At 48.6% G+C, this 13,998-nt stretch overlaps 1 protein-coding gene across 3 annotated transcripts in view; it reads right to left on the bottom strand.

Moving 5' to 3' along the window:
• Positions 1-13,998, bottom strand: part of SBNO2 (strawberry notch homolog 2) — a 542,051-nt gene that overhangs the window by 81,975 nt on the left and 446,078 nt on the right. For all 3 annotated transcript variants that reach the window (XM_069216340.1, XM_069216341.1, XM_069216342.1), the window contains one exon: positions 135-243. In XM_069216340.1, the coding sequence (XP_069072441.1) occupies positions 135-243 (109 nt within the window). The remainder of the gene's footprint in view (positions 1-134; positions 244-13,998) is intronic.

The following is a 13,998-nucleotide window of genomic DNA, read 5'->3' as shown; positions in this document are numbered from 1 at the left end:
GCACAGTACTCCCAGCATACACACTAAGGCCACCTTTCACATTCATCCTTACCTGGACACACACCATAACAAACGTATGAAGTGCACAGTGACACAGACAGACATTACTCGTAGACCAGGGGTCCTTCTCTCACCGAGGAAGAAAGCAGCATCTCCACCAGGGTAGTTCTTGGGGGGTGGCACCTTGTTCTCTGCTTGCTGGAGGATGGCTTGAAGGATTTTGCTGAGAGCTCTGGAGCCATACTGCGGGAGGCAATGTACACATGAAATCCACGCCAGTAAGGACAAACTCAAACGTCAAGAGCATACAAACAAAAGTCATACAAAAAGCTAGAAGGTATACAGAGCTAAGGTTGGAAGAATGAGCATTCTGAGAAGGATGCTGAGGAGGGCGTGGGCCCCATCCTTCTGCTGAACCAGCAGACTGGGAATATTTTAATACTGGAGGGAGGAGCGGTCAGCATGAATCTTGTTCACATTAATGTATAACCTGCCAAAGTGTGCTGGCGTCCAAGTAAGAAAACTATTAGAAAGAGACCAAAGGACTAATATACAGATACTGTCTGACCTTACCTGCTGTAACTGGAAGGGAGACACCTTTACACCTACTGCACACTGGCCCTTCGCCCTGAAGAAGACTACTGTCACCACCGAGGGCAAAATGGTGGAATCAACACCCCTTTGTGTAAAAAAAAAAAAAAAAAGAAAACCTAACAAATGTGACCGTTGCACTATAAATATACTGAGACAACAGCATGATAATGTCACTGACAGGAGGAGGCAGGATTGTGTCTGAAGAGACCAATAAACCGAGAGAGGTGTGGATGTTTGCATTGTTGCTGCTTCGTGTTCTGTGTGCGCGTGACAGAAACACAAGCAAGTGTCCCCTACCTAGTACGAATGATGCTCTCAGAGAGTGACTTGACTACTGGTGCTGTTGCATGAGGACAGGCACTTCCATTGTTTGTGTGACTGATGTGTGAGAAAAGCTTACACTGCTCCTGGTGTGGCACTTTTCCCATCAGAGAAAGGTGGCTTCTGTCCTGGCGCATGGCACTTTTCCCATCAGAGAAAGGTGGCTTCTGTCCTGGCGTGGGGCACTTTTCCCTTCAAAGAAAGGTTGCTCTAGTCCTGGCTTGTGGCACTTTTCCCATGCTAAGAAAGGTTGCTTCTGTCCTGGCGTGTGGCACTTTTCCCATCAAAGAAAAGTTGCGTCTGTCCTGGCATGGGACACTTTTAAGATCAAAGAAAGGTTGCCTCTGTCCTGGCGTGTGGCACTTTTCCCATGCAAAGAAAGGTTGCTTCTGTCCTGGTGTGTGTCACTTTTCCCATGCAAAGAAAAGTTGCGTCTCTCCTGGCGTGGGGCACTTTCCCCATGCAAAGAAAGGTTGCGTCTCTCCTGGCGTGGGGCACTTTCCCCATGCAAAGAAAGGTTGCGTCTGTCCTGGCGTAGGACACTTTTCCCATCAAAGAAAGGTGGCTTCTGTTCTGGCGTGGGGCACTTTTCCCATCAAAGAAAGGTTGCTCTAGTCCTGGCGCGTGGCACTTTTTCCATGCAAAGAAAGGTTGCTTCTGTCCTGGCGCGTGGCACTTTTCCCATGCAAAGAAAGGTTGCTTCTGTCCTGACGTGGGGCACTTTTCTTATGCAAGGAAATGTTGCTCTAGTTCTGGTGCGTGGCACTTTTCCCATCAAAGAAAGGTTACTTCTGTCCTGGTGTGTGGCACTTTTCCCATGCAAAGAAAGGTTGCTTCTGTCCTGGCGTGTGGCACTTTTCCCATCAAAGAAAGGTTGCTTCTGTCCTGGTGTGGGGCACTTTACCCACGCAAAGAAAGGCTGCGTCTGTCCTGGCGTGGGGCACTTTTTCCACGCAAAGAAAGGTTGCTTCTGTCCTGGCATCGGGCACTTTTTCCATGCAAAGAAAGGTTGCTTCTGTCCTGGCGTGGGGTACTTTTCCCATGCAAAGAAAGGTTGCTTCTGTCCTGGCGTGGGGCACTTTTCCCATGTAAAGAAAGGTTGCTCTAGTCCTGGCCTATGGCACCTTTCCCATGCAGAGAAAGGTTGCTTCTGTCCTGCTGTGTGGCACTTTATACACGCAAAGAAAGGTTGCATTGTCCTGGCGTGGGGCACTTTTCTCAAGCAAAGAAAGGTTGCTTCTGTCCTGGCTTGTGGCACTTTTCCCATGCAAAGAAAGGTTGCTTCTGTCCTGGCGTGGGGCACTTTTCTTATGCAAGGAAATGTTGCTCTAGTTCTGGTGCGTGGCACTTTTCCCTTCAAACAAATGTTGCTTCTGTCCTGGCGTGTGGCACTTTTCCTATGCAAAGAAAGTTTGCTTCTGTCCTGGCGTGTGGCACTTTTCCCATCAAAGAAAGGTTGCTTCTGTCCTGGCGTGGGGCACTTTTTCCATGCAAAGAAAGGTTGCTTCTGTCCTGGCGTGGGGTACTTTTCCCATGCAAAGAAAGGTTGCTTCTGTCCTGGCGTGGGGCACTTTTCCCATGTAAAGAAAGGTTACTCTAGTCCTGGCCCATGGCACCTTTCCCATGCAAAGAAAGGTTGCTTCTGTCCTGCTGTGTGGCACTTTATCCACGCAAAGAAAGGTTGCATTGTCCTGGCGTGGGGCACTTTTCTCAAGCAAAGAAAGGTTGCTTCTGTCCTGGCGTGTGGTACTTTTCCCATCAAAGAAAGGTTGCTCTAGTCCTGGCATGTGGCACTTTTCCCATGCAAAGAAAGGTTGCTCTAGTCCTGGCGTTTGGCACTTTTACCATGCAAAGAAAGGTTGCTTCTATCCTGGCATGGGCACCTTTCCCATGAAAAGAAAGGATGCTCTTGTCCTGGCGTGTGGCACTTTACCCACGCCACGAAAGGCTGCTTTGGCCCTGGCGTGTGGCACCTTTCCCATGCAAAGAAAGGTTGCTTCTGTCCTGGCGTGTGGCACTTTTCCCATGCAAAGAAAGGTTGCTTCTGTCCTGGCGTGTGGTACTTTTCCCATCAAAAAAAGGTTGCTTCTGTCCTGGCGTGTGGCACTTTTCCCATGCAAAGAAAGGTTGCCTCTGCTGCCTGTGCTGAATCTGTCCTGGGAAGCACAGTGGGTGTATGGGTAAGTGGGCGTGTGTGTGCGCATGTGTGTGTCAGAAGTTTGCAATGTTTCTCACCCATGGACTATCTCTTCTTAGTAGGGGTGTTTGTACCTTTTTCCGTTTGCTGTTACTGCCGAGTGTGTGGGCAAAGCTTTCATGGTATGTGTCTATGTGCTGCTCCTCTCTTAGGATTGCATTAGAAATACCCTCACATATGTCTTAGTGATACTGTCTGATCGGTGAGGGAAGGCACAGGCATTTTTGGTATGGATGGAATGTAGTGAGAAATGCTGCTTACTGGTGTAGGTGGACTTTTTATTACCATTATAGAAGTGCAACTTTTAGAAAGTGCGCATTTCTCTGTGCTTACGACTCTGGTGGTTTGCAGCTTGACTCCAATCCACGTCTGGGGCGGGGTGACAGCTGAGCTTTGTGCAGCGCTCACAGCAGCAAGAAAGTACTCGGGCCTTTGTCCCTACTAGGACATGAAATACATCAAGATATATGTCCCACCGTTAACATGCACAGCACCCTGCCCATATGGCTATCTATGGCCTACCTTAGGGGTGACTTAGGTGCAGTAAAAAGGGTGTTCAGGCCTTGGCAAATAGTTGGAATTGCCAAGTCAATGTGGCAGCAAAGGCCTGAGACAGGTCTGAAAGGCTACTTCTGTGGGTGGCGCAAGCAGCGCTGCAGGCCCACTAGTAGCATTTATTTTGCAGGCCCTGGGTATAGGGACACCACTGTACAAGGGACTTACAGATAATTAAGTGTGCCAATCAGGTGTACACCAATCATACCAAGTTTAGAAGGGAGAGCACGTGCACTTTAGCACTGATCAGCGGTGGTTAAGTGCTCAGAGTCCCAGAGCCAACAAAAAACGTAAGAAACAATAGGAGGAGGAAGGCAAAAGGTTTTGGGATGACCCTGTAAAAAGGGCCGGGTCCAGCACTGCTAGAAAGGGGTGATGGTGACCACTAACCATGGGGGTCTGGTTATCCCTTACAGAATACGGAAGAAAACAGTTCATTATCGGTAACAATGTTTGTGCAGCTTGAATAGTTTAAACCCACAATGTCTATCTTGCCATTTGGTGGGTAGGCTGGAAAAGGTAACTTGTTTGTCTTGAAATTTTCTTTTTTGGAAAGTGACTATGGGAGTGACAAAGAGATCACTGTGTGACATCGCCAGAGCTTTAAAAGTCTCCTTGTTTCCCAGTGTATGTCACCATAAATTATGATCTTGTGGCCAGCTCTTCTTCAAAAGAACCCATATTTTGTACACTTCAAATCTACCAAAGCCTGTCAAGCCCAGACAGGATGGAGGGATCAGTTTCATGCAGTGCTATGATACGTTGCAAATTGGTGCACATGCCACGGCATTCAGCTAAAGACTATAACTTGAAACCCCTGATACAATCAACCACCCTCTTGGGGATGCCAAACGTGCATGCTGTAGGAAGCTGGCCTGGTGTGTGGTGGACATCTATGGTGTTACACTTCATATCAGGTCCAGGTAACCGCTGTTAGTGAATGAAGGAAGTATCTAGGAAGTCAGGGCTCTCTAGTGGGAGCTGTGCTGAGCAGCCAAGCCTTATCTAGGAGGAGTGTGAAGCACTTGCAATACCACAGCAGTCACACAGTAGCTTATCACACCTGAAAGGAACCACGCAGTGTTACAAAAACAAAGGTACTTTATTACAGTAGCACTGAACTAGATTAGTTATAGGCAGTCTCCCCAACTGAAGGTAAGTACACACTATATATATACAGTAAGTACTAGGAATTAGCATAGAAAACAACAAGCACTGGTAAGAAATTGAAGAAAATAACTAGGGCCCTATAGGGGAGGCAAAACATATACTAAAATAGTGGAATGTGAAGTCGCCCGCCCAAGGATGTGGAGTAGTTAGGAGGGAGCTGGGAGAACTTGGGACCCCGAAGGTGAGTACCTAGGTGACCCCCATTGACCAGGAGAGCAGAGATAAGTTATCTGGTCTTCCCAAAGACTAACAAGGGGACTTGGAAAAGGAAGATTACAAAGCCAGGACCAGTCCAGTGGAACCCAGCGGTGGATTCCGGAAGAAAAGGACCTGCAAAAGAAAGGGACAGAGTCCAGTACATGCAGGAGCGTTCAGGTGGGGGCAGGAGCCACTACCCACCCTTCTGTTGATGAAGATCTGGGTCGACGATGGAAGATGAAGGTCAGCCGTGGAGCCCAGGAGCTGCAGAGAAGTCCTGGGAGTTGTGCAGAAGATTTCCCATGCCGGTCGCCGGGCTGCAGTCGGGTCAGTGGTCAGGAGAACCACCAACAAGCCTTGGCAAAGGAAAATCTGGTCACAAGAGGATTTGCAGAGAAGAAGAGGACCAGCAAGGTCCAGGGGACTCGACCCTTGGAAGGGAGTCCGGGCTGCAGTCGAACGAGCCAGCAGAAACAGTCGCAGCCCTCACAGGCAACCCACTGTCAGCAGGCACAGTAAGTTGCAGTGAGGCGCAGTCAGCACACCTGGAGAGGAGTCCCACGTCGCTGGAGAGACTCCCCCTACAAGGATGAAGTGCTGGGGCGACTCAAGATCCCTCAGAGCAAGATTCAACAGGTTGCTGCAAGAGTCACGGTGCACAGGGATTCTGTCCTACAAGGAGAGGTAAGGACTCACCATTCCCAAGTTGGAGAGAGGACCACTCAGAACCACCACCTGTGTTGGAGGATCAACGCAGATCCTGTGGAGAGCAGATCCCAGCAGCCAGACGGTTTTTGCCTTAGGTGCTTGCGGATGCAGGGGAGTGACTCCTTCACTCTAAGGAAGATTCCTTCTTGGTGCAGCTGAAGTCTTGCCTACCCAGAGGGTGCACAGCCATGGAAATGTTACAATTGCTGGAAGGAGCTGAAGAAACAATGTTGCCAGGCTAGGTCATCTGGGCAGGGGAGTGATTGCTCCCCTTTCCATTGTCCAGTTTTGCACCATAGCAGGGACTGGGGGTCCCTGAACTGGTGTGGACTGGTTTATGCACGGAGGGCACCAAATGTGCCCTTTAAAGCAAACCAGTGGCTTGGGGAGGTTACCCCTCCGAAGCCGGTCACATCTATTTACATTTACCTATGTTACCTCCCTCTCCCAAAGGAAATCCTTTGTTCTGCCTTCCTGGGCTTGATCAGATCAAGCAGCAGGAGAGCAGAAACCTGTCTGAGGGGTGGCAGCAGCTGGGCGGCCCGGAAAACCCTGTAAGACTGGTGGTAGTAATGCTGGCGGTCCTCTAAGGAGCCCCCAGACTGCATGGGATCATACTTCCAATACTGGCAACAGTATTGGGGTATTATTCTGATATGTTTGATACCAAACATGCCCAGGTTCGGGGTTACTATTGTGTAGCTGGACATAGGTAGTGACCTATGTCCAGTACACGTGTAAAATGGCGTCCCCGCACTCACAGAGTCCAGGAAAATGGAGCTGGAGTTCGTGGGGGCACCTCTGCTAGTGCAGGGGTGACCTCACACTTAGGTACCTGCATCCTGCCCTCTGGGCTGAGAGGGCGTACCATAGGGGTGACTTACAGTGACGTGGTGCAGTGACCTGTAGTGAAAATGGGTGCGTGCTCTCGGTTCACTCAGACTGCAATGGCAGGCCTGCAGAACCCTTTGCATGGGCTCCCTATGGGTGGCAGAATAACTGCTGCAGCCCATAGGGATCCCCTGGAACCCCAATGCCCTGGGTTCCATACACTAGGGACTTACATGGGGGCACCAGTATGCCAAATGCTGGGTGTTAGTGGTTCAAGTAACCAAGTTTGAAGGGAGAGAGCATCATCTTTGGGGTCCTGGTTAGCAGGATCCCAGTGACGCAGTCAAACACACTGACAACAGGCAGAAAATGGGGGTAACCATGCCAAGAAAGAGGGCACTTTCCTACACTGCACATATAGAAAAGAAAGAGGAATGAGGAGAAAGGCGAACAGAGCCCACAAGAATAGCACAGCCTCCTTGACCAGAAGTGTGTTAACAATACACCTGCACACAGGAGACCTGTTCCTTCCCCGCACATTACAAGACAACAAAATTGCGATTACTATTTTATAGAAGTCCATTACCAATCGTGACACGACACCATGGTCAAATGGATGGTGTAAAGAAATGGCTCCCTGTTGCAGTTACCCCCCACTTTTTGCCTGATACTGATGCTGACTTGACTGAGAAGTGTGCTGGGACCCTGCTAACCAGGCCCCAGCACCAGTGTTCTTTCACCTAAAATGTACCATTGTTTCCACAATTGGCACAACCCTGGCACCTAGGTAAGTCCCTTGTAACTGGTACCCCTGGTACCAAGGGCCCTGATGCCAGGGAAGGTCTCTAAGGGCTGCAGCATGTCTTATGCCACCCTAGGGACCCCTCACTCAGCACAGACACACTGCTTGCCAGCTTGTGTGTGCTGGTGGGGAGAAAATGACTAAGTCGACATGGCACTCCCCTCAGGGTGCCATGCCAACCTCCCACTGCCTGTGGCATAGGTAAGTCACCCCTCTAGTAGGCCTTACAGCCCTAAGGCAGGGTGCACTATACCACAGGTGAGGGCATATGTGCATGAGCACTGTGCCCCTACAGTGTCTAAGCAAAACCTTAGACATTGTAAGTGCAGGGTAGCCATAAGAGTATATGGGCTGGGAGTCTGTCAAAAATGAACTCCACAGCTCCATAATGGCTACACTGAATACTGGGAAGTTTAGTATCAAACGTCTCAGAGTAATAAACCCACACTGATGCCAGTGTTGGATTTATTAAAAAAGGCACACAGAGGGCATCTTAGAGATACCCCCTGTATTTTACCCAATTGTTCAGTGCAGGACTGACTGGTCTGTGCCAGCCTGCTGCTGAGAGACGAGTTTCTGACCCCATGCGGTGAGAGCCTTTGTGCTCTCTGAGGACAGAAACAAAGCCTGCTCTGGGTGGAGGTGCTTCACACCTCCCCCCTGCAGGAACTGTAACACCTAGCAGTGAGCTTCAAAGGCTCAAGCTTCGTGTTACAATGCCCCAGGGCACTCCAGCTAGTGGAGATGCCCACCCCCTGGACACAGCCCCCACTTTTGGCGGCAAGTCCAGGAGAGATAATGAGAAAAACAAGGAGGAGTCACTGGCCAGTTAGGACAGCCCCTAAGGTGTCCTGAGCCGAGGTGACTCTGACTTTTAGAAATCCTCCATCTTGTAGAAGGAGGATTCCCCCAATAGGGATAGGAATGTGACCCCCTCCCCTTGGGAGGAGGCACAAAGAGGGTGTACCCACCCTCAGGGCTAGTAGCCATTGGCTACTAACCCCCCAGACCTAAACACGCCCTTAAATTTAGTATTTAAGGGCTCCCCTGAACCTAAGAAGATAGATTCCTGCAGCTTACCGAAGAAGAAGACTGCTGAGCTGAAAACCCCTGCAGAAGAAGAAAGAAGACACCAAATGCTTTGGCCCCAGTCCTACCGGCCTGTCTCCTGCCTTCTAAAGAAACCTGCTCCAGCGACGCTTTCTCCAGGACCAGCGACCTCTGAATCCTCAGAGGACTGCCCTGCTTCCAAGAGACCAAGAAACTCCAGAGAACAGCGGCCCTGTTCAACAAAGCCTGCAACTTTGTTTCCAGAGGAGCAGATTTAAAGACCCCTGCAATCCCCGCAAGAAGCGTGAGACTTGCAACACTGCACCCGGCGACCCCGACTCGACTGGTGGAGAACCAACACCTCAGGGAGGACCCTCCGGCGACTCTGAGACTGTGAGTAACCAAAGTTGTCCCCCCTGAGCCCCCACAGCGACGCCTGCAGAGGGAATCCCGAGGCTCCCCCTGACTGCGACTGCCTGACTCTAAAATCCCGACGGCTGGAAAAGACCCTGCACCTGCAGCCCCCAGCACCTGAAGGATCGGAACTCCAGTGCAGGAGTGACCCCCAGGAGGCCCTCTCCCTTGCCTAGGTGGTGGCTACCCCAAGGAGCCCCCCCCTTGCCTGCCTGCACCGCTGAAGAGACCCCTTGGTCTCCCATTGACTCCCATTGGAAACCCGACGCTTGTTTGCACACTGCACCCGGCTGCCCCCGCGCTGCTGAGGATGTACTTTTTGTGCTGACTTGTTTCCCCCCCGGTGCCCTACAAAACCCCCCTGGTCTGCCCTCCGAAGACGCGGGTACTTACCTGCTGGCAGACTGGAACCGGGGCACCCCCTTCTCTCCATTGAAGCCTATGCGTTTTGGGCACCACTTTGAACTCTGCACCGGACCGGCCCTGAGCTGCTGGTTTGGTAACTTCGGGGTTGCTCTGAACCCCCAACGGTGGGCTACCTTGGACCCCAATTTGAACCCCGTAGGTGGTTTACTTACCTGCAAGAACTAACATTACTTTACCTCCCCTAGGAACTGTGAAAATTGCACTGTGTCCACTTTTAAAACAGCTAAATGTGTTTTATGTAAAAAGTATATATGCTATTGTGATTCTTCCAAGTTCCTAAAGTACTTACCTGCAATACCTTTCAAATGAGATATTACATGTAGAATTTGAACCTGTGGTTCTTAAAATAAACTAAGAAATGAAAATGTCACTTACCCAGTGTACATCTGTTCGTGGCATCAGTCGCAGTAGATTCGCATGTTCTGCAATAGCTCGCCATCTGGTGTTGGGCCGGAGTGTTACAAGTTGTTTTTCTTCGAAGAAGTCTTTCGAGTCACGGGACCGAGTGACTCCTCCTTTTGTCTCCATTGCGCATGGGCGTCGACTCCATCTTCGATTGTTTTTCCCCGCAGAGGGTGAGGTAGGAGTTGAATTGTAGTAATAGTGCCCATGCAATGGAGTGACTAAGTATGCACTTATTTAAGGTTGAGATGATACATATATAAATAATTGAAGGTAACTTCCAAACTGCTACAGGCTCCCGGGGAGGCGGGTGGGCACATGCGAATCTACTGCGACTGATGCCACGAACAGATGTACACTGGGTAAGTGACATTTTCAGTTCGATGGCATCTGTCGCTGTAGATACGCATGTTCTGCAATAGACTAGTAAGCAGTTATTTCCCCAAAAGCGGTGGATCAGCCTGTAGGAGTGGAAGTAGTCTGAAATAATGTCCTTAATACAGCTTGACCTACTGTGGCTTGTTGTGCGGATAACACGTCTACACAGTAGTGCTTGGTGAATGTGTGAGGCGTAGACCATGTGGCTGCCTTACATATTTCTTGCATTGGGATGTTTCCTAGAAAGGCCATGGTAGCACCTTTCTTTCTGGTTGAGTGTGCCCTTGGTGTAATGGGCAGCTGTCGTTTAGCTTTAAGGTAGCAGATTTGGATGCATTTAACTATCCATCTGGCTATACCTTGTTTTGAAATTGGGTTTCCTGCATGAGGTTTTTGAAATGCAATAAAGAGTTGTTTAGTCTTTCTGATGTTCTTTGTTCTGTCAATGTAATACATTAATGCTCTTTTGACATCTAATGTATGTAGTGCCCTTTCAGCTACGGTATCTGGCTGTGGAAAGAACACCGGAAGTTCCACTGTTTGATTTAGATGGAACGGTGAAATAACCTTTGGCAAAAATTTAGGATTGGTCCTTAGGACGACTTTATTTTTGTGTAGTTGTATAAAAGGTTCCTGTATAGTAAACGCCTGAATCTCGCTTACTCTTCTCAGGGAAGTAATGGCGATGAGAAATGCCACCTTCCAGGTTAGGAACTGTATGTCGCAGGAGTGCATGGGTTCAAAAGGTGGACCCATAAGTCTAGTTAGGACAACATTTAGGTTCCATGAAGGAACAGGTAGTGTTCTTGGTGGTATAATTCTCCTAAGGCCCTCCATGAATGCTTTAATGACTGGTATTTTATATAGGGAAGTTGAATAGGTAGTCTGCAGGTATGCAGATATTGCTGCAAGGTGAATCTTAATGGAAGAGAAAGCTAGGTTAGATTTTTGTAAGTGAAGCAAGTAACCCACTACATGTTCTGGAGTTGTGTGTAATGGTTGTATTTGATTAATATGGCAGTAGCAAACAAACCTCTTCCATTTACTTGCATAGCAGTGCCTGGTGGATGGCCTTCTTGCTTGTTTTATGACTTCCATACATTCTTGGGTAAGTTGTAAGTGCCCGAATTCTAGGATTTCAGGAGCCAGATTGCTAGATTCAGCGATGCTGGATCTGGGTGTCTGATCTTTTGGTTGTGCTGTGTCAACAGATCTGGCCTGTTGGGCAATTTGATGCAGGGTACCACTGATAGGTCTAGCAGCGTTGTGTACCAGGGTTGCCTTGCCCAAGTTGGTGCTATCAATATGAGTTTGAGTTTGCTTTGACTGAGTTTGTTTACCAGGTAAGGAAGGAGAGGGAGAGGAGGAAAAGCGTAAGCAAATATCCCTGACCAGTTCATCCATAGGGCATTGCCTTGGGATTGTTTGTGTGGGTATCTGGATGCGAAGTTTTGGCATTTTGCGTTCTCCCTTGTCGCAAACAAGTCTATCTGAGGTGTTCCCCAGAGTTTGAAATAAGTGTTCAGTATTTGGGGGTGAATTTCCCATTCGTGGACCTGTTGGTGATCTCGAGAGAGATTGTCTGCGAGTTGATTTTGTATCCCTGGTATAAACTGTGCAATTAGGCGAATTTGGTTGTGAATTGCCCAATGCCAAATTTTTTGTGCTAACAGGCTTAACTGCGTGGAGTGCGTCCCTCCCTGCTTGTTTAGATAATACATTGTTGTCATGTTGTCTGTTTTGACGAGAATGTATTTGTGAACTATTATTGGTTGGAAAGCTTTTAGTGCTTGAAAAACTGCAAGAAGTTCTAGGTGATTGATATGCAGTTTTGTTTGATGTACGTTCCATTGTCCTTGTATGCTGTGTTGAACGAGGTGTGCTCCCCACCCTGTCATGGAAGCATCTGTTGTTATTACGTATTGTGGCACTGGGTCTTGGAAAGGCCGCCCCTTGTTTAAATTTATGTTGTTCCACCACAGAAGCGAGAGGTAAGTTTGGCGGTCTATTAACACCAGATCTAGAAGGTGACCCTGTGCTTGAGACCACTGTGATGCTAGGCATTGTTGTAAGGGCCTCATGTGCAGTCTTGCGTTTGGGACAATGGCTATGCATGATGACATCATGCCTAGGAGTTGTAATACCATCTTTGCTTGTATCTTTTGTGTTGGATACATGCGTTGTATGATGGTGTTGAAATTTTGAATTCTTTGTGGACTTGGAGTGGCTACTCCTTTTGATGTGTCTATTATGGCTCCCAGGTATTGTTGTACCTTGCGTGGCAGAATTTTGGATTTTGTGAAATTGACGGTGAACCCTAGTTTGAAGAGGGTTTGTATGATATGATTTGTGTGATTTGAGCACTCTATTAACGAATGGGCCTTGATTAGCCAGTCGTCTAGATATGGGAACACATGTATTTGCTGCCTTCTGATGTGTGCAGCGACTACCGCTAGACATTTGGTAAAGACTCTTGGTGCGGTTGTTAATCCGAAAGGCAGTACCTTGAATTGGTAATGTATTCCTTTGAATACAAACCTTAGGTATTTCCTGTGCGATGGGTGTATTGGTATATGGAAATAAGCATCCTTGAGGTCTAAAGTTGCCATGTAGTCGTGCAGCTTTAGCAATGGCAATACTTCTTGTAGTGTGACCATGTGGAAGTGGTCTGATTTGATGAAAGTGTTGACTACTCTGAGGTCTAGGATTGGTCTCAGTGTTTTGTCCTTCTTTGGTATCAGAAAGTACAGTGAGTAAACTCCTGTGTTTATTTGTGTGTTTGGCACTAATTCGATTGCATTCTTTTGCAATAGTGCCTGCACTTCTATCTCTAGGAGATTGGAATGGTGTGTTGTTAAATTTTGTGCTTTTGGTGGTATGTTTGGAGGGAACTGTAGAAATTCTATGCAGTAACCATGTTGGATAATTGCTAGAACCCAAGTGTCTGTAGTGATTTTCTCCCATGCTCTGTAATAATGACCTATTCGTCCCCCCACTGGTGTTGTGTGGAGGGGGTGAGTGACATGTGAGTCACTGTTTAGTAGTAGGGGTTTTGGGGCTTTGGAATCTTCCTCTATTTCTAGGGAATTGCCCTCCTCTATATTGTCCCCGAAAACCTCCTCTATACTGTCCTTGGTAACTGGATGGTGTGGCTTGTGAGGTGCTGGCTTGTGTGCTTTGACCCCGAAACCCCCCTCGAAAGGGCGTTTTACGGAATGAGCTGTAATTTCCTCTGCTCTGCGGGGAGTAGAGTGCGCCCATGGCTTTGGCAGTGTCCGTATCTTTTTTGAGTTTCTCAATCGCTGTGTCCACTTCTGGACCGAACAGTTCTTTTTCATTAAAAGGCATATTGAGAACTGCTTGTTGAATCTCTGGTTTAAATCCAGACGTTCGGAGCCATGCATGCCTTCTGATAGTTACAGATGTATTAATTGTCCGTGCAGCTGTATCTGCAGCGTCCATGGAGGAGCGGATCTGGTTGTTGGAGATGGCCTGTCCCTCCTCAACCACTTGTTTTGCCCTATTTTGGAAGTCTTTGGGCAGATGTTCAATGAGATGTTGCATCTCGTCCCAGTGGGCTCTGTCATAGCGCGCAAGTAGTGCCTGGGAGTTCGCGATGCGCCACTGGTTTGCAGCTTGTGCTGCGACTCTCTTACCATCTGCATCAAACTTGCGGCTTTCTTTATCTGGGGGTGGTGCATCTCCAGATGTGTGAGAGTTGGCCCTTTTCCTAGCTGCTCCTACAACAACAGAGTCTGGTGGCAGCTGTGTTGTGATGAAAGCCGGGTCCGTAGGAGGCGGCTTATACTTTTTTTCCACCCTTGGTGTGATTGCCCTACTTTTGACCGGGTCCTTAAATATGTCTTTTGCGTGCCGGAGCATACCAGGGAGCATAGGCAGGCTTTGGTAGGAGCTGTGGGTGGAGGAGAGTGTGTTGAACAAGAAATCATCC

The sequence above is a fragment of the Pleurodeles waltl genome, chromosome 12 (genome assembly GCF_031143425.1).
Source record: "Pleurodeles waltl isolate 20211129_DDA chromosome 12, aPleWal1.hap1.20221129, whole genome shotgun sequence".
NCBI lineage: Eukaryota > Metazoa > Chordata > Amphibia > Caudata > Salamandridae > Pleurodeles > Pleurodeles waltl.
This window is presented reverse-complemented; position numbering and strand designations above follow the sequence as displayed.